The sequence below is a fragment of the Cucumis melo genome, chromosome 11, assembly GCF_025177605.1.
Source record: "Cucumis melo cultivar AY chromosome 11, USDA_Cmelo_AY_1.0, whole genome shotgun sequence".
Lineage (NCBI taxonomy): Eukaryota > Viridiplantae > Streptophyta > Magnoliopsida > Cucurbitales > Cucurbitaceae > Cucumis > Cucumis melo.
The window spans coordinates 33,108,158-33,128,034 of NC_066867.1; the positions used below are offsets into that span (position 1 = coordinate 33,108,158).

General features: G+C 28.7%; 2 protein-coding genes across 2 annotated transcripts; both read left to right on the forward strand.

Moving 5' to 3' along the window:
- Positions 1 to 9,425: 9,425 nt before the first annotated feature.
- Positions 9,426 to 11,733, forward strand: LOC103498966 (protein SHORT-ROOT-like). The gene is made up of 2 exons (XM_008461808.3): positions 9,426 to 10,023; positions 10,656 to 11,733. Exons 1-2 carry the CDS (start codon positions 9,556 to 9,558, stop codon positions 11,571 to 11,573), a joined length of 1,386 nt encoding a protein of 461 aa, XP_008460030.1. The 5' UTR covers positions 9,426 to 9,555; the 3' UTR covers positions 11,574 to 11,733.
- A 6,139-nt stretch (positions 11,734 to 17,872) lies between these two features.
- On the forward strand, positions 17,873 to 19,792 carry LOC103498968 (60S ribosomal protein L38). The gene is made up of 3 exons (XM_008461809.3): positions 17,873 to 18,006; positions 18,366 to 18,549; positions 19,508 to 19,792. The coding sequence occupies exons 1-3, from the start codon at positions 18,004 to 18,006 to the stop codon at positions 19,528 to 19,530; spliced, it is 210 nt and encodes a 69-aa protein (XP_008460031.1). The 5' UTR covers positions 17,873 to 18,003; the 3' UTR covers positions 19,531 to 19,792.
- The last annotated feature ends 85 nt before the right edge of the window (positions 19,793 to 19,877 follow it).

Sequence of the window (19,877 nt, forward strand, 5' to 3'; positions counted from 1 at the left end):
CTCCAAGAAAAGGAAAACTGTAAAGAAAATGTAGAAACAACTTTTTAGAAGGATGTCATTGTAATCTGCAGGCTGCATCTTAGTCTTGTCTTTTAGCCTTGATTATTGAAGAGGAATAAAATATGCTTAGATACCATTTGACATCATATTGTCTTGACTTTAATTGTTTTTAGTGTAATAATTCATGATTTATTGATATAATTGTGATGAAATAGATCTTAGCAGTTTCATAAATATACTTTAATAAAACATTATCTGGTGGGGCGATTTTGATTTTTGACCACATTTGTAATTCTTAGCTTCAAAATTCTGGCAGGTTTAGGCTTTGAATTAGGATGGTTTTGCCGATGTTTAAAATGAACTATTCTATACTTTTAGACTTACATCTTTATACCATTAAAGTTGATTTTTTCTTTCTTTCTTTCTTTCTTTCTTTTTATTTGATTTATTGTGTATTTATCAAATATGAATTTTCCAACTTCTTTACTTATTTATCTCTATCATCGCCTCCAATTAATCGTTTCATAACGTTTCATATTTCTCAATTACTATTTTGTATTTCTTCATAATCTCAGTTTGGTGTAATTTTTTATAAATCTTTTTAATGTTTCTTGATACCTCGTTTCGATACAATTCTAAAGTCTGTTTTTTTAAAAAAAAATTATTAAGTAATCCTTTTGTTAACTATATGAAAAAAAAATGTCTTATTTTATTGACTAAAAGTATGATTTTCATTATATATAAAAAGACATACTTATCCGGCTAAGTCAACAACTATCTAATCTATCTATCCAAAATATAATATATCCAAAGGGTTTGCATGTTTAATAATGACTTGACTTTCTAAATTTCAAATTCGAACTTTGGTTAATTGTCGTATATAATATTTTTAACCTAACAATTAAGTATGTAATAACATTTCAATAAAATTTAAATTATATTTTTATGAACTATAGATTTTATATTAAATGAAGAGAATAGGGAAAGAAAAGTTAATTTAATTCTTATTTGGTCCAATGGGTGGGGGGGTAAGGCAGTTGATTTGTCACAATCTGTTTCTTATGTGGGCATCAAATAATGGTGATAAAGATACCTCCATCTTTGACTTCAAATTCTATTTAGATATCTTCTTTTTTTTCTTTTCATTTTGAACTCTCCACTCTTATGTCACTCTTACTCATTAATGCATCAACATTTTTCCTTTTTTTTTGAAACTTCCATGAATTACCTTTAATGTTATGTTTTAGGCTCATATAAATCTTTATGATCCAGCTTTGTTAATTAAACTTTTTGGATTTATGATCAATTATAGCATAAAAATGAGGCTCTAGTTGAAATCTTATATATTTTATTATTATAGAATTAAAAAGAAAACAAGAAAAAAGAAACACTAATCTTATATATGAAAAAAAACAGGATTATGGGGAAAAGTAAATGCATAGATCAACCCTATGTGGCCTTTTCATATGATCCATTTATAACTTTATAAATATGTCAATTTAGGCATAATTCAATAGTTAAAAAATACTATTACTTTCTTTTTTTAGCGATAAAAAGTTTGAATCTATAACTCTCCAAAATTCAGCAATATTTAAATGTGTATATATATAGATACAAAAATATTAATGATTTAGGTAGAACTAAATTTGAATGTAACTTAAAGTATCAACTACAATTCTAAACGTGGATACTATCCACTTTTGTAATAGTTATAAGAAAAAAAAAAGATTAGAATAGAGAAAAGTAAATATATAGTAAGGTTAAATTTATGATTTCCTTCCTCCTTTTATGAATAGAACATCCAATTAAAAGGTCAAACCAAGTATACAGGAGAACCAAATCGAAGCCCGCAAAAGTATAGGCTCCAACAAGAAGAGAGGTGGCCTCGACCCTCTTTTTCAGGGTCCAATTGTCTTGCTTAGTCTTTCACTCGAGTCTTTTCTAGGTTTGCCAGTTCGTCCAATATCTATCTAGGATGAGGTTACTCTCTTAATTTTACTCTCATCATTTAATTTTCTATGATAAAAACTACTCGCAAACAATGTACATAAAAGAAGGAAAAAAAAAAAAAAAAGAACAAGATCGAGGTTAGTGTGAAAATTTGTCTTTTCCTTTTTAAGTGAAAAATTGATAATTACGCGCGTTTAATCAAACAAACCACGTAGTTAAGATGTAGACGGTTGATTATTAATAAGAAACAAGTTAGTGTTTAATTAGCAGGCTGATGTGATGTATTTTTAGTCTGTGCTAACTTTAACAAACATTAATCCAACAATTGGTGAAAGCAATTAGAATTCTAATTCAATATTTGAATAATATTTAGCAATTAATCTAACTTTCTTCTCATTTTTCTTTTATTGCTTCCCATGATTAACCATGATTAACTTGGACATTGCTTATTGTGTATTAGGCATATAATAACAATAATGGATAAACCGATTACGTTATCTTTTTTTTTTTTAGTATAATAAGATGAAAGAAATTTGAGTTAGAGTCACGAATTAACACTTATGTATATTAATTGAGTGATATATTTACTTTAAATCTTACAAATTAGTTAAAAAAACGTTAGTTTGAACGTCGTAGGTTATTGTTTTCGTAAAAAAAAAGTTTAAAATTGTTTTTAAGCTATGGATAAAAATCTATTCACTCAATGTAAAAAGTTGTAATAATATACTTTTGTAGAGGAGGTATTTTAGCCCTATCTATAACTAACTAATCTAACTACATACATTTTGATGGACAAGAAATGATCAGAAAAAGGAAGAAAGGAGGTAAACATCTTATAACTAGAAACGTTCGTGGTTTGGTTTGATATTCGGGTTTTAAGGCCAAACATAACTAAACTATAAAAACTAGAAAGTAAAACTAAATTAAACTGAACTCAATATTTGTTATGGGTGATTTTGGGCTGAAATGATATAGTTGACTACATATCTCAGCTATACGTTACGTTCCCAAAAAATATACAGAAATCTAATTCAAGAATTATGAGTATTAAGAGATATTATCTTGATCGACAAGTTGATAGTCTCGCATTATAAAAATAGTACATTGCAATCTTAATTAAATATATAGATTACCTCCTCTCAAAATTGTTAATAATTTTTTAAATAAACCCTCATGTTTATCGAAAAAATGATTTTCATTGTAGTCAGTGGCACTCAGTCACCTAAAACGTTACTTTTCATTTACTTATTTATTATTGCATTTAAATTATAAATTAATTTTTTCCATATAAATAGAGGATAAAACTTCCTACATACATAACTAAAATGAAAACATAGTTAAATTGGCATGATGTTTAAATTACGAACTCAAAATTATTAGAGTCTCATTCCTCTCGACGTGTATATATATATATATATATATTGAATGATTAAGTTGTAGGGTAAGATTACATATGGAGGTTGGGTGAATATATTAAAAATTATTTAGTAGAAATAAAGAAACAAACATGAACAAGATGCACAACTACAACTAACTATTGGACTCTTGTTAGTTGTACTAATATTGAAAAAGAACAAAATGAACTCAATCCCAAAGGGAAAAGCCCTCCATACACACTTTGTATAATATATATATATATATATATATATATATATATATATATATATATATATATATATATATTAAAGCACATGTGAACATTTTATTTTATTTTTACTAGAGTAATGGGCTTATATACCAAAAAAGAACAAGGACCATATATCTAATCCCAAAAGGAAATAAAGTGAGGAAAAACCCTCTAAATATATTGACATACACTACAAGCCAAAGATAAACATAGAAGATAATTTAACATCACTTAGCTTCTGTACAAATAACCTAAATTTTGTTTGTGGGGAACAACTTCATCCTCTACTCTATGCCAAATCAACCATATAGAATAGAAAACTAAATGTGGATCCAGCTTGAAAGATCACACTAATTTCCACCTAATTAGGATGACAGTAGATGCTAGACGTCGTCTTTATCGGGTATATATATGGTGGGGATTGAGAATATGTAATCGTTAGGGAGAGGAAGATGGTCTTTTTATATATTAATTAGCTTACATTTGAAAACATTTATCATGATGCATCAATTTGATATTATTGAGGATTTTTAAAGGTAATTTCATCTAAACTTAGAGTTTAACTTGATTTACTTTAAGAGTTTAAAGGTTTAATTGATAACATTGTAAGTCTTGTACAAAATTATATTTTTATATATGTAACTTGTTATATGGATAATGACAATATTATCTTTGTTATGCATGTTTCCAATCCCTAACACACTTAACCTCTACAATAAAAACTAAGGTTGTTTGGTTATTATATATGCTATCATCTTCACATCCTTTTTAGTTATTGTCAACAATATATATGCAAATAAATGAGAGATTACTTGAATTTTTCATTATCTAATCAAACCCAAAAAAATTCAAGTGTAATCAATTAATTCCAACAAAAAAAAAAGAAAAAAAAAAAGCTATTTATTTTGTTTGCATTCTAAATGGATTATTGAGTGGGTTTGATCATCCAAATGTCTTTCATCTAACATCATAACTCCATCTTTTTCATAGCAATTTTGCATATCCATTCTAATTACAATTTTGACCGATTTGTGGTTTTTAGACACAATCAAACAATAAGTCCAAAAGTATAGTCTTTATCTTCCCTAAATAAATATGTAAACTTATATATAGTCAAAGTTTTATTAAAGTATATACTCCATCAACAATTAGTATATCTTATTAAACAAAATCACTATCATTTTATTTATTTAACAAATCGATCACATATATACAAATAATTTTTTATTGGTTCATTTAGTTTTTATATTATTTTACACTCTACTAACCTTGAAAATAAACAAATAAACTAAAGCCTTATTAGTTTATTTGAAGCCCACTAAAGTATTAGAAAATGCTAAAGGGCAATGCACCAAATGGGTAAACAACGTTGGAGAAGTAGTCTAAATCAATCTCCTATTTAGAACTTTTAGCTTATGTTGTGATTCCAAACAATTGGCCACAAATTAAATTTAGTTTTTTTTTTCTTTTTTTTTTTCCAAATGACCCACTGATTTATTTACAAATATAACAAATTTTATTCTAATATTTTTTTTTTATATATTCTTTTATAAGGGGATACATTGGGGACTATGGGGGTCTTGTTGTTGTTATTATTATTATTCTTTCCCCTCTTCTTCTTCTATAATTGTTTACTTGTTCTCAAGATTCTTCCAAAGCAGGCAGCATACAATAGCAAAGGACAATTTCACTTCTTCCACTCTCTCCTCAATTTTAGTACCTTTCTCTATATGTGTTGGCTAAAACTTATATAGAATGTGTTTTGAGGTATATACCCTTTTTTTTTTAATTTAATGATTGTGTCTTAATAGTAATATATATCTCTAATCATTAAGTTGTATTACTTTAGCATATTTTTAAATTTTGAATTTTGTGTATTTAATAGGTTATTAACATTAAAAGTGTCAAATTAGGTTCTTGTACTTTTGATATTATACTTAGTTAAATTTTAAATATGACAAAGGCCTATTAGATACTAAATGAATGGTTTATTTAATATACAAAATTAAAAGTTTGTTTTTTATCCCACTTTGTTTAGAAACTTATTATAATTAAAAATGGAAAAGTTAAAACATCTCATTTTTTAACCATTTTATTTTAATTAAAATTTTAAAGTTAACTCTATAAAGTATAAAAAAATACTACTTCGTTCATTTTTTATTTTTTTTTCTCGTTAATTATCTACTTTTTATCAATGTTTTCAAAAAAAAAAACAAACAAAGTTTTAAAAACTAAAATACATAGTTTTTTATTAAAAAGATGAAATTTGATTAAAAATTCAACTCTATTACTTTAAAAATGGACAAATCAATTTATGAAAGAAAAAATAGACTTAATTTTAAAACTAAAACAAAAATTTGGTTACTAATAATGTCGTAGCTAACTAATCTATTATAAAATTAAATAATGTAACTTATATTTCAAAGAAAATATCCCAAGTGAGAAATATTGCTTTAAAATAATATTTGTAATTGGTATAATATAATTTAATAATAACTTTGGTTTCCAATTTTCTAAAGTGTTTAAGAGAGCATATGATAACCATTTTTGAAATGGATGAATGGGGGAAATTGGAAAATGTGAATGGAGATAGAAAGAGGGTTTTCAAGTTCCCATGAGAACTTTTTCATTTTCTTTGGATCAATGAGGGAAAATATATGAAGGAAAAGAAATGTATGATTTGATGATATTTTTAATCATAGTGGAAAAAATGTAACATCAAAGTGTGAAAGTAGTTTATATATATATTTCTTTTTGGTTTTGGTTTTGTGGGGTGGAGGGACTTTTGATGCACACTGCATGCCATCATCTTTCTTTTTAATAATTTCTCCCACTTATATGAACCAATCATTTGAGTCATCATACCATTCTTTTCAAACCTACACTGCAAAATATTATTCTCATGTCTTACTTTAACTCAACCCCTCCACTTTTTCAGAACAACAAAAATAATTATATTAAAGTTTTTTGTGAATTTAATAGTACGTCTCTCTTTATCTTCACTGTTTGAGATTCTGAAGAACCATCTTTAGAAAGCTGAATTGATTAATTAGGATTGCTAAAAATCTGAGTGTGGTGTTGAAATGTGCAAAGAATGAAGGGTAATGAAAACAGAATCATGAAAGCATGCAAACGGTGTAAAAGATGGCTAGGTTTGAATGTATTAGAAGTCACGTTAAAATCTACTACATAAGTTATAGAAGTTCAACTCTTCAACGGTTTCATAACAGATGATTGCGATGACCTACTTCTCTTTTTGTTAATTAGTTTTGGCATAGAACTTCATCTTAATTATCAAAATCATAGGTCTCCTATCTCTCTACAAACTTTCGATCTAACCCCTCTTTTTAAATCCACACGATAAATTTTTTTAATTAATCTAAATTTGAGAGGGGTTGTATATATAGTTAAAGATTTAAAATGTTAATTAATCAACTAGAAAAATTGAGGCTATATACATAACTTGTAACATTAATTTTGTGTAATTTACAAAGGAAACAAAGGTAAAACAACTAATAAAATAACATCAAATGCCAGAAAAGGAAGCCCTTAGCTGCTGCAAAATCTAATTTGCAACTCTTGAAATAACAAACAAAGATATGTTATTAAAATTGGACACCATTTTATATATATATGTTTGTCTTGAATTGAGTTATGTGTACTTAAAAGTATATACCATAAAACCCTCCTCTTTCTACATATATACTTTCTGTTTGTCATTTTCCCTTATGTTCATGCAAGAATAATCAAGATCTTGATACCATTTTCTTTTTAATAATATCACCAAATCCATCTGTCTCCCATCTCTATTCTAAGACTAATATTTAGCAATATGAGCATACTTCAATAAAATAAGGCAACAATATATATACTCATCTCAATGATCAATTATTTTGATTCTCCACTTTCACAGCTAAAATTTATTGAGACTTAATATATGAGGGAAAAAAATCTTAGATTAGAAGTTAGAGAAAAATCGTCCAATTAAGAAAATAAAGGAAGCATTATAACTCAACAAATTGCTGCAATGATGTCTTTCAAAAAAAAAAACATTATAATCTTTGACACTAATTCTCTTTAAACATTCTACTATAGCACTTGATTTCCAATTGGTTTTTTAAATCTCTTTAAACATTACAATCAAGAGCATGAAATTCAAAAACTTAAAAAATGATTTGTGAAATTCAATTGAAACTTGATCGAAAATAGAAGAACGGGGAAAGAATGTAACGATAAAATTTAAAGCATTAAAATTGAATGATCTAAATAATATAAATTAACTAAAAAGATATATATATAGTAGAAACCAAATTGAAACTTTTCAATGTAATGTGTCTTGTGCTTTCTTTATAATATGGTAAATCAAGAGTTAGGTGTTATGTAACTTCAAGCAACCAGATATAGTGACAATTAGAGCTTATTTTATACCATATTTCAAAGTATAATGCATCATTAGTTAATTGATTAATTATATCAGCATATATTGTCACACATTGTGTTTGCTTTCGACTAAAGAAAAATAATCTTTTTCTCTCTTTTTTTTTTTGTATTCTTCTTCTAAGATTCCTTTGTTGTTATCTAACTAAGTTGAACTTATTGTATATTATAATATATGTGTGTGACTTAATTTACAATATCAATCATTAATTTTTTTAGTTAAATATTTTTTGTATTGATACAAATAGTATGTTTAATACTATACTATTATAATGGGTTGTTATCATGTAGAAGTTTGAAAAGGAATTGATACCAATGGTTAATATCATGAAATTAAAAAAAAAAAAAGATTAAATTTAATATAAGTTATAATTTTTTTTAATTACAAGTTGAAATAAAAATATTTAAATTAACTTTAAGGAGAAAGTTTTAAAGTAATAAATATGCATTATTGTTGATTGAGATATGTTTATAGTATTTTAAAATTATGATACATATATTAATTAGTCTCTTTAGGTTAATTTTTCAACTTTGGTCGATCTATTGATTACATTCTATGAGTTATTTCAAAATCATCCTCTCATATGCATTTGTTTTTTTTTTTATTATTATTATTCTTACTTTTTAACAATGATAGACTATAATAAACACAAGTGAAATAATAGATATAATATATATCTGGACGGGATCCATCTCAGCTAGAAACTAAAACTTTCTTATATCATTTGTAAATATTTTCTAAGGATTTGTGGTTAACAAGTTCTCATTTTTATAATAAAACAAGAAATTAAAGAGCTCGTAAAAACACTGTATGCATTATCTTAACTTTTAAAATTTTGCATAAAATTACTTTTAGAAAAGCTAGCCAATTTTCAAAAAGAAAAAGAAAGAAGACAAAACTTTTGAAAATTACAAATTTTTAGAGAGAATTTCAAAGTTACAGAGAATACAGAAAAGGGTTACAAAATAATTATAGTATATTTCTAAAAGTATTGAAATCAAAGGAAAAACAAAAATATTATCACCAACTTTATTTTAAATTTTAGTACAAGAAAATTTGAAACATATATAACTAGAGATGTCGAAATAATGGACATCTCTATACGATTATAAAATATAAAATATGTTATATAATGGTGTAGAGATAAAATTTAATTAAAACACAACATTAAAAAAATAGGAAAAATAATCTAAATAAAAAAACAAATGTAAAACTTTTGTAGACTATAAAATAAACTTTATATATATATATATTAATGAGAAACATATACTATATATATGAATTTTAATATGTATAGGAATGAGACATGCATTTAATCATAAGCCAAACTATTAAACAAAACCTTTTTCTCAACCAAACTTTGTGCTTGCCTATATATAATATTTTTATTTTAAAAAGAAAAAATAGTTCTTTTTATTTCATTTTATTTTCTATATTTTAATTTTATTATTTTTTGGGTTCAAAAGAATGCTCCTTCCTCCCTCAATCAAAATTGTCAAACACACACTCTTTTATTTTTATTTTTTCTCCATAAGAAAGCATGGACATAACTTTTTTCACACCCAAAGAAGCCCCCACAAGCTTCTTCAACCAAAGCCATGATCATCGCCATCATCATCATCATCATCATCATCTTCACTTCTCCAATTTAGACATGCAAAGCTCCACGAGCCATTCGTCCGAGTACTCACCGGAACACTCTCCGTCTGCTGCTGCTGCTGCTGCCACCGCTACCGCCACTGGAAAATGGGCCTCCACCCTTCTTAAGGAGTGTGCTAGAGCCATCTCTGAGAAGGACTCCAACAAAATCCACCATTTTCTTTGGATGTTGAATGAGTTGGCTTCCCCTTATGGTGACTCTGATCAAAAAATGGCTTCCTACTTCTTGCAAGCTCTCTTCTGCCGAGCCACAGAAACTGGCCTCACTTGCTACAAAACCCTCGTCGCTGTCGCCGAGAAAAATCATAACTTCGACTCTGCCCTGAGGCTCATCCTCAAGTTTCAAGAGGTGTGTGTCAAAATCACCCCTAAGCTCAAAAACCTTTAAATATTAATTCTCCTTGTTTTATTTTTTATCCATATTTCAACCCTCACAATTTTCTAGATCAATAAGTCAATAAATTAAGAGTTTGGTTAGCTAGTTCTAATTCAATAGCTTTTTAGCTATATATATATATATATATATATATATATATATATATATATATATATATATATATATATATATATATATATATATATATATTATGTCAATAACGTACTTAGTCGGGTAAACCTAGTTAAGTTATATCGATGTACTTTCATCCGATCTTATATATTAAAAAAAATTTAAAAATGTAATTTAAATGTTTTTATCCCTCACATTAAGTTGTAAGCTTGGAATTAGCTCAAGTTTCAAAAACTGATTTTAGAGTTGAAATACGAAGATGTTCTATTACTTAAAAGAGTAGATAGATTTTTTTTCCCTTGAGAATACAACAAAGAATTATTTAGTTGGAAATTTGAGCATTTGAACTTATAAGAAAAATATGATACATTTATACATCTAATATAACTGATGGGGCTGACAAACTATCTCATTAAACTCAAAACTATAAACCGAGTTGATGGGTTGTGGTGAATTTAATTTATTTTTTTTAGGCAAGTCCGTGGACAACATTTGGGCATGTGGCATCGAACGGTGCAATTCTCGAAGCGCTCGAGGGAGAAACGAAACTCCACATCATCGACATAAGCAACACCCTTTGCACTCAGTGGCCAACCCTACTGGAATCCTTAGCCACACGCAATGATGACACTCCACATCTAAAGCTAACGGTGGTGACAACAACAAGTATAGTGAAGTGTTTAATGAAGGAAATTGGACAAAGAATGGAGAAATTTGCAAGGCTAATGGGAGTCCCCTTTGAGTTCAACCCTATAACAAATATCAACCATTTAACTGACCTCACAAATGAAGCCCTTAAAGTAGAAGAAGGTGAAGCCATTGCCATAAATTGCATTGGAGCCTTAAGAAGAGTAAAAGTTGAAGAAAGAAACAATGTGATATCAATGTTGAAATTACTAAAGCCTAGAGTTTTAACAATAGTAGAGGAAGAAGCTGATTTCATAAGCTCTACAAATGACTTTTTGAAGTGCTTTGAAGAGTGTCTTAGATTTTACACTCTTTACTTTGAGATGTTGGAAGAGAGCTTTGGGGCAACAAGCAATGAGAGATTGGTTTTGGAAAGAGAATGTTCAAGAAGCATTGTGAGGCTTTTGGGGTGTGATCATGATCAAATTAGTGAGGAAGAAATGGGGAGTGAGAGAAGAGAAAAAGGAAAGCAATGGACAAAAAGGCTCAAACAAGCACTTTTCTCATCAGCTAATTTTAGTGAAGATGTAATGGATGATGTTAAGGCTTTGCTCAAGCGGTACAAACCTGGTTGGGCATTGCTGCGTCCGGCCACGGCTGCTGTCGGAGTCGACGAAGAAGAAAATGGTGATGCTGAGCCAAGTGGAATTTACTTGACATGGAAGGAAGAACCAGTGGTTTGGGTTTCAGCATGGAAACCCTAATTAAAGGAACAAATTCACATTATTTATATATTTATTATTATCATAATACCAATATTATTCATATAAAGGAGTTTTCTTCTTCTTTTTGTATGGAGTTAAGCCATGAAATTGTTATATATTTGTGTAGATTTTGTATTCAAATTTTAATATTGTTCTTTAATTTTTCTTGGAGAAGCTTTTGATTTGGTGGACTGTGTTTGTTGCCTAATTTATTTTTGCTTGGTTTTTTCTTTTTCTTTTTCTTTTTTTTCATGGAGTTTGTGGATTTTTCTGCCTCTCCTATTATTATTTTTACCCTCTTCTCTCCAAATTTTCCTCTAAAAGTAAACACATTATTCCCAAAATTGGATGGACTTTGCTTAGTTTCATCTGTGTAGCAACTTTTTATATATTATGATACCTTATATCTAGCAATAGGAATATTCTATGGAGTTTATATATAGACATACATATAAATTTAATCAAGAACAACAAACCTAAATCTTTTCAAAAAAAAAAAACCTAAAAATGAAAGAATAAAAATACTTCAACACTTCAAGATTACCCAAACTCTTTTTTTTTTTTTTTTTTTTAGTTCTATCTATTCAATACGTTTTAAGTACAATTTTGAAGATTATCAAACAAAATTATAACTTAAAAACGTTTGTTTTATTATTAAAAAAGTTGACCTAGGGCTTTGAAATTTCCTTTTTCTAAAAGAAATAGAAACAAAAGTAGGGAACTATCAAAAGAAAACTTGGTTTCTTTAAAGCAAAAATCTAAAATGGGGATAATCATTGTGTTTAAAGAAAGTTAAACTCATTTACCAACCTTCTTTTTTTTAATTTTGTCATCTCTTTTTTGAAAACATTTCCAAAATTACAGTTAATTAGTTTTTAAAAAATTTAACTAAAACAAGTATTTTTGAAAAACTTCTTTTTTGATTTTACTAAAAGCAATTACAAATGCTTAAAGAAAAAAAAAATAAAGGTAAAAAAGAAAATAAACAAACAATACATATAATATAATATTTTTCAGAAAAAGAAAAAAAATGAAAACTATTATCAAAGGAGCTAGCTCAAATTTTGTTGTTTCTTCAAGTACCCAATTAATGCTCTATATACAACATTCATGCAAAGGCTAATTAATCTAAAGAAATGTTAGAAAAAAATATATATGAAATAATTATTGGTTCAAATCTTAACATACATACACAAAACTTTATAATCTTTTTGTAGCTATAGGTATCAAGTGATCAAAAGTCATTGAAATTTTTGTGGTTGGATTTATCAGTTTGGGAGTTGGGAAAACAACATCCATATCCAAATATATTAGAGAGAACAAGAGAGAGATCTAATAGGGTTTCAAGTGTTTGTAATGTGTGTGTATATATATATATATATATATATATATATATATATATATATATATATATAAATGTAAATGCTGATATGTCATAAAAAGGGAAAGTTTGGGAACAGAGGTTTTAATCATACAAAAATTTTGAGTTCTTCAATTTTGCATATTTCAAATCAGTTTGGTAATTCAGCTTTTTCTTTTTCTTCCTCATTTGGAGAGAAAGAGAGAGAGAGATTCAAACCTATAATAGATGAAACACTTTTTTTCTTAGTATTTTTGGGAGGAAAAGAAAGAGAGATGGAATTTTTTGTTTTCCTTAAAAAGCATTATTTTGAATTCTAAAACCCTATGGTATATACCACATTTAAAATTATTATTAACATTTTTCATTTGTGAGTTTAAAAATAATTAGGACAAAATTTGACTGTCTACTAATTATGTATACCAAGTTAAAAACTTATGGTTAAATATTAATTTAAGTTGACATTGCCACATTAGTCTAGCATATTACCTTGTGACAAACGCGTTAGAGAATCAAGAATCTCGTCTTCTTCACTCGCTTTAACTTTTACTGTAGTTTAATCTGATTTTGTCTTGTGATACGTTTATTGTAGGATGTAAAAAAGAAAAATAACGTTGATTTACAGAGATGTTTCTAAGTATAGCAAAATATAGGCCATGATAGAGATTAATATACTATATTGTCATCTGTTACTAATAAACACTAATAAAATGTCTACAAGTGTTTAGAAATTGATAGACAATTAAATTTTGTTATATATTTTAAAATATTTCCAGCAATTTTGTCGTTAAAAAAAACTTCTTTGTTTCTTGTAACTAATTTAGTATATTATTCCAAATGAACTATTTGAAATATGTTTTCTACATATCTAATTATTTGTGAAATTTTGAATATATATATATATATCCAAGCATCTACATTGTTATTGATTTGATTAAATAATCTTTAGAAGTTAATGGGTTTACAAGCAACCTTTATAGACAAAGATAGTTGAGAGAATGGTTATATCTAATTGATCACTTTATGGCACAATAATCCTTGAGTTGGCCCAAGGCAACCAAACAATTCCTTTAGGGACCCAAACATATGAAAATGTGGGAAATTCTTTTGCATTTCCTTTTCCTTTAGTTAAAGCAGGAAGTAATTAATTATGGTTATAACTTGTTAAGGTGTGAATGTAATTTCATGGGGCTAAACATATTGACATAAACATTAAATCTAATAAAATCTATTAATTAAAGCTTGTTAGATTAATATATATATATATATATTTTTTGTTAACTCCATACTTATATCTTCAATATCTCTCTAACTCAAAAAATAACAACGAGGTGTAAATTTGGACGTATATTTCTTTTTTATAGAGATTGTCAACCGAGTGCACTATTTGCTAATCACAAGTCATTTCAAGTAGTCAAAACAAACGTAGTTTAAACTGAGTTATATATCTATGTCATAACGACCAAGATGTTTTGCCCACCCTTGTACTAAAAATTTCATTCTATGTTTAGTTACTCCATGCCAAGTAATATGAATTGGTTAGGATTAACTATAATACATTAAAATATATGCTTTTAACATTAAATATCAAAGAAAATTATGAACATAGATAAACTGACATAAACTTTGTACTATTAATCTCGAGATCAAAGGTTTGATTCTCCCACCTTACACACATATATATCATTATTTCTTCGATAAATTCAATGGAAGATATTTTGTGTAGTTCCACGTTTTTTTTCTTCAAATTTTTGCTTAAATTTTATGAGCTCTTTTTCTTTTCTACCCCTTCATTCACTTTTAACTTTTAACTTGGCTTAGAGTTTGAAAATGATTTTAAAAAATGAAAAAAAAATACTAAATGAGAAAAACACACAAATATAATAACTTTTTTCTCAAAAACTTAAAATTTTCCAACAAAATGCGAAGGAGAAAAAATAGTACAGATATTAGAAACGGAAAAGAAGCTACATACGTATGTAGCTTCAATCTGTTCTCTTAACCCCTTTTTTTCTAGTCAAAGAACATAATACTATGAAAAATTTGAACTTCTAATCTCATATTATTCAACAATAGTACATGTTTTAAGTAGTCGAACTATACTCAAGTTGTTGTTGACAGAGCAAAAAAGCAAGGGAAAGGGTTAGGGTTAGGGTCCAAGGGGAAGAAGTTGAGGAGAGATTAGTGAGAAAAGGGAATTGAAAATAAGTTGACATAAAGATGGGGAAAATGGACCCAAAGTGCAGGCTTTGTGGGAAGCACAAGTTTACCAACTTGATCCCATGTTTGCCTTTTGGTCCAGTGATTGGAATAGCATAATTTTTGCTTGAATTACCACACATTTGTACTGCCTTTAACCCAACATTATTTAGTGGGAAACCAACTTTTTCTAGCTTTTCTCTTAGATAAGGATTGGTACTACCACCCTACCCCTTTTTCTCTCCTAACTTTCCTTTGCTTTTGTCAATTTATATCATATGTATATATATACATATATGTGTGTGTGTGTTTCCTTTCTCTTTTATACCCTCTGCAAAACAAAACCCTTTACTTTTGGCTTTTTAGTTGGACACTATAGCTTTTCACTTTCCACCTTTTTTCATCTTACATAATAAATATTGTATTGCTTTGCTTTGCTTTGTGGGGTTAATATCATTTTTTTTACGATTTGGGTTCCTTCATGTTTTCAAATATATTAAGTGTGTTTGGTTTCCAACTCCACTGGTAAGCAAAAGTAGCAGTAGAAGTGGAAGAAAGAAGAGCTACAAAAAGTAACGGAGAAATTAATTAAACATACCAAAAGAATATTTAACAATTAACATATGTTTGATGATTGAGTTAGTTGTAGTCGACAATTACTTCATATTGAAAAGATGGAGGGAGATCATAATCTTTAAAAATGTCCATTCATTTTGAGATAGTGATATTGCTCTCTCAAAGAGCTATCTTATTAGACCTAAATTGTGTTAGCTCTTAAAAATTATATGTTTAAATGTGTTTTTATAAATGTAGGTAATCGAGTTTGAGAGGTCACTGGGACGTCTCAAGTGTATCTCGAAGCTTACTGAAGTATTTAAAAGGTTAAATGATGTGATTGGAAGGAAGAGGATGGAAAATCACTATATTGTCAACTCTTAATTTCTCCACATCATTATTGGTCGTAAATAATTTGTCATCACGGTCAAAGAGGAGTTGGACACTACAAGAAATTTTGAATCTTCCAATGTCATTTCAGGTAAGGAAATCCATGATGAACAACTTTAAGGTACCCATATGAGAAGAGCCTAGGAACTCAAAGACTCAAAGAGAGAGCTTAGAAGCTTGGAGTAGAGCTCAGAGAACTCATGTGAGAGAAAGCTTAGGAGAGCTAGAAGAAAAAGACGCGTGAAGGAAGAGCTCAACGAGACCCATGAGAAAAGCTTAATTAAGAGCTTAGATTAAACTTAATTAAGAGCTTAGATTAAACTTAATTAGTGTGAGACGACTCATACGAAAAGCTTAGAGAACCCAATGGTAAGAGCATAAAAGAATTTATAGAACCTATAAGAACTAATTAGAAGACCTATGAGAGAGAGTTAAGTAGGACTTGTGGAGAGAGCTTAAAAGCTTAGAGTAAGCTCAGTGCATGGGATCCTTGAGAGAGTCTAGAGAAGCTCAAAAACCTCGTGGAAAAATCCTAGGACCTTATGGTAGAGCTTAGATAGAACACCCATGAGTGAAAAAACCTAAATTAAAAATTAAAAGAAAAAAAAAAACCTTAGAGAACCCACGAGTGAAAGTGCCTAGGAGCTTAGATAACTCACGAGAAAAGTCAAAGCGTAGGAAAGCTTAAGTTACAAATGGAGAGGACTTAGGAAAACTTAGAGGATCCATGGAGCCGAAAGCTCTAGGAAAGTTTAGAGAATCCAATGAAAAAAGTATAGGAGAGTTTAGATAACACATAAGAATCAAACCTTAGGAGAGCTCAAAGAACTTATAGAAAACTTCTAAGCGATTGAGTTTTGAAATTGTCTGCAGCAAGTCATAAGGGAAACATCCCAAAGACATTGAATTGATTTAGTGTTTAGAGTGTATAGTTGAATTGATTTATGGGTATGTGATACAATTTTTTGTAACCTAAAAAGTTTTGCAATTTAATTTATGGGTTTTTTCTTCTTTCTTTTTTTCCTCAACTTTGCGTTCCACCATATTCAACCACACATATATTTTCTCATATTTTTAACACTCATTGAATGAGTGAAGTACATACAAATACATGTTACACATCATCTCTGGACAAAATATTATTATTTCTATTTAATCAACAACCCTACAACATAATTCAATGGTCGTGAAATAGTTGAACAAACACATCAAAAATTATCATAAATGAAATATCACTACTAACCATTATAAACTAATAATTTCAAACTTATACTCAAAACACATTCCAACAATTATTTGAATGACAGAGTTGGTTGTTAGAGTTAGTTGTTTAAAATAATCACAAGAGTTGGTCGTTAAAGATATTGCTCTCTAGAGTTTGGTTGCTTGAGATAAATGTCAAGGGATGATTACTCGAGTTACCATTAGTGGTCTATTTAAAAATTGAAATCTAAAAATTGGTTACTCGTTTTCAACCAATTTTTCATAATTTACTGTTTGATTAAATTTTATTAATCTTCCCATCCTTTTTCAATAAGATATTTTTACATTAAAAATCCTCTTTTACACTCTATATTTCAAAAATGTCTTTAAATTTGAAAATTTTCAAGAAAGAATTTTTGAGATAATTGTGGACAATTTATTAGTCTTACTTTAATATATACACATGAAATATTATTTGATTTTTTTATTCTTTTAATATATATACGGATGAAATATTATTATTTTGTTTTTATTAGGATGGGTAAATGGGCCTTCTCGGATTGGGCCTATCTTAATTGACGGCCCATATAGGGTTTGGAACAAGCGAGCATCATCTTCTTCTTTGTTTCCCATTCAATCTCTACATAAATAACAATTTTCGAAACTAGGGTTTTGAGCATCCACAATCAGCATCTACGCGGCAGTCTCAGTTCTGCCACCAAAATGGTACCTCTAAAGTTCTAATCCCTGATTTAATTGCTTTTCTATTGTTCATATTCTTAATGCATTCCTGATTCAACCTACTTTCTATTTCTGATGTTTGCTGTCGCCGATTTTTCATCTTCCCTGAATTAGCTTCTGTTCTGTCTAGTTGAACGTTGTGAGGATGCATACCCTCTTCTAATTTTTAATTCACGTTGAAATCCGATGCGTTTCTTTAGTTTTTTTTTTTTTTTTTTTTTTGTTATGGTTTATGCGGATTCAAGTAACTGTTCCGTACATGTCTCCCTCCCGTTTGCATATCTTATGCTTTGGGTTATTTTGTAATCAAATTCTGTCTCTTTGTTCCATTTTTGAACTTGCAGCCGAAACAAATTCATGAGATCAAAGATTTCCTTCTCACTGCTAGAAGGAAGGATGCTCGTTCTGTGAAAATTAAGAGGAGCAAAGATGTGGTGAAGTTCAAAGTACGATGCTCCAAATATCTTTATACTCTTTGTGTTTTCGACTCGGAGAAGGCAGACAAGTTGAAGCAATCTCTTCCACCAGGTTAGATTTACTTTCTTAATAACCAACATTACAATGTGTTTAGAGTATGATATATTGGAAGTGGCTGTTACTGTAGCTAGGTAAAGTGTTCTTCTATGGTTGGATTGATTACAAGTGTTTTTTCATAATGTGTATGCGACGAGTACAAATTTCCTTGGAAGAGGCTAAATATCAAACACTGATTTTGGCTCAAATGATCCTTAATCTCCTTGCACGTACCTTTTCTTTTACTAACAATCCTTTATCTTCCACAAATCTTCTGCTTCCTTACATTGACTTTATAAAAGTTTGTGTTGTTCTTTAGGACATCCCGAATATTGTTCTTCTTAACTACAAGGATCAATCGCTTACAATCCCGCTTTAGATAGGGGCAAGATTCTTTGGAAGGCTTGTTTTTTCCATTCTTTAGGGAATTTAACTCGACTCTTGACAGAAATTTTAGACCTTTTTTAGAATTGAGCGGTCTGAGTAGGTTATTAGCATCTTGGGGCATCAATCGCTAACTTACCCTTCATTATTTTGGATTGGTGTTTATTCTTGGAGGTTTTTAGATTCCTTTTCTTGAACTACCATTTTGTGTGCCCTTCTTTCAAGCATGGTTTCTTGTGAAGGTAAATATTAGAATACCATTTTGGTCTTGTATTTTAGGACTTACATTTTAGTATTGTCTTGATTCATTCTTCACACTTTCAGTAAATTTTTGTATTTTAGAAGATCTCTACTATCATAACATTTGACAGTGAAATTTTTTTAATAATTGTTTTATGAAGTTCTATATTGAGAAAAAAGTTGACCTCTAGCTAACTTAAAATGACTAGTTCAATTCTGGAAGTTACGAAAGGTGACGAAAATTGAACCTAGTTAGTCCCAAAATGTTGTTTTAACTTGAACAGAATTGCTAAGCTGATGAAAATTTTGGTCTGAATATTCACTGACATTTATGTTTGCACTTTGGCAGGTTTGAGTGTGCAAGATCTGTGAAACAATGGTTAAAGTCTCAAAGGATCACAAGAATGAGAATTAGATTTTTTGTATGATGTCCTCCCCCCCCCCCCCCCCCCCCCAACTATTTATTTAAATTGGATTTGAGCTTGTAGTAATCCATATTTATCTTCGTTTTTGAGTGGATTTGATTGGAATTTAGAATTGTTATGATGAGTTTATTATGTGGGTTAATGTTTAGCTAAAATTATGGCTTGGATAACTTGGAATTAAGTAAGTTTGAAAACCATTGAAACTCAAATGAGTCGTTGTTTTTTAACTATAGTTTTGGATGTCTAGGTCCTGAGTAAACTTATTGCAAATCTCTTCTATGTTTCTCTTTGTTG

Coding starts and splice junctions, on each gene's coding strand:
- LOC103498966 (XM_008461808.3), top strand. CDS start 9,556: ATGGACATAACTTTTTTCACACCCAAAGAAGCCCCCACAAGCTTCTTC. Junction 10,024..10,655: donor TCATCCTCAAGTTTCAAGAG/GTGTGTGTCAAA, acceptor TATTTTTTTTAG/GCAAGTCCGTGGACAACATT.
- LOC103498968 (XM_008461809.3), top strand. Junction 18,550..19,507: donor GAAGCAATCTCTTCCACCAG/GTTAGATTTACT, acceptor GCACTTTGGCAG/GTTTGAGTGTGCAAGATCTG.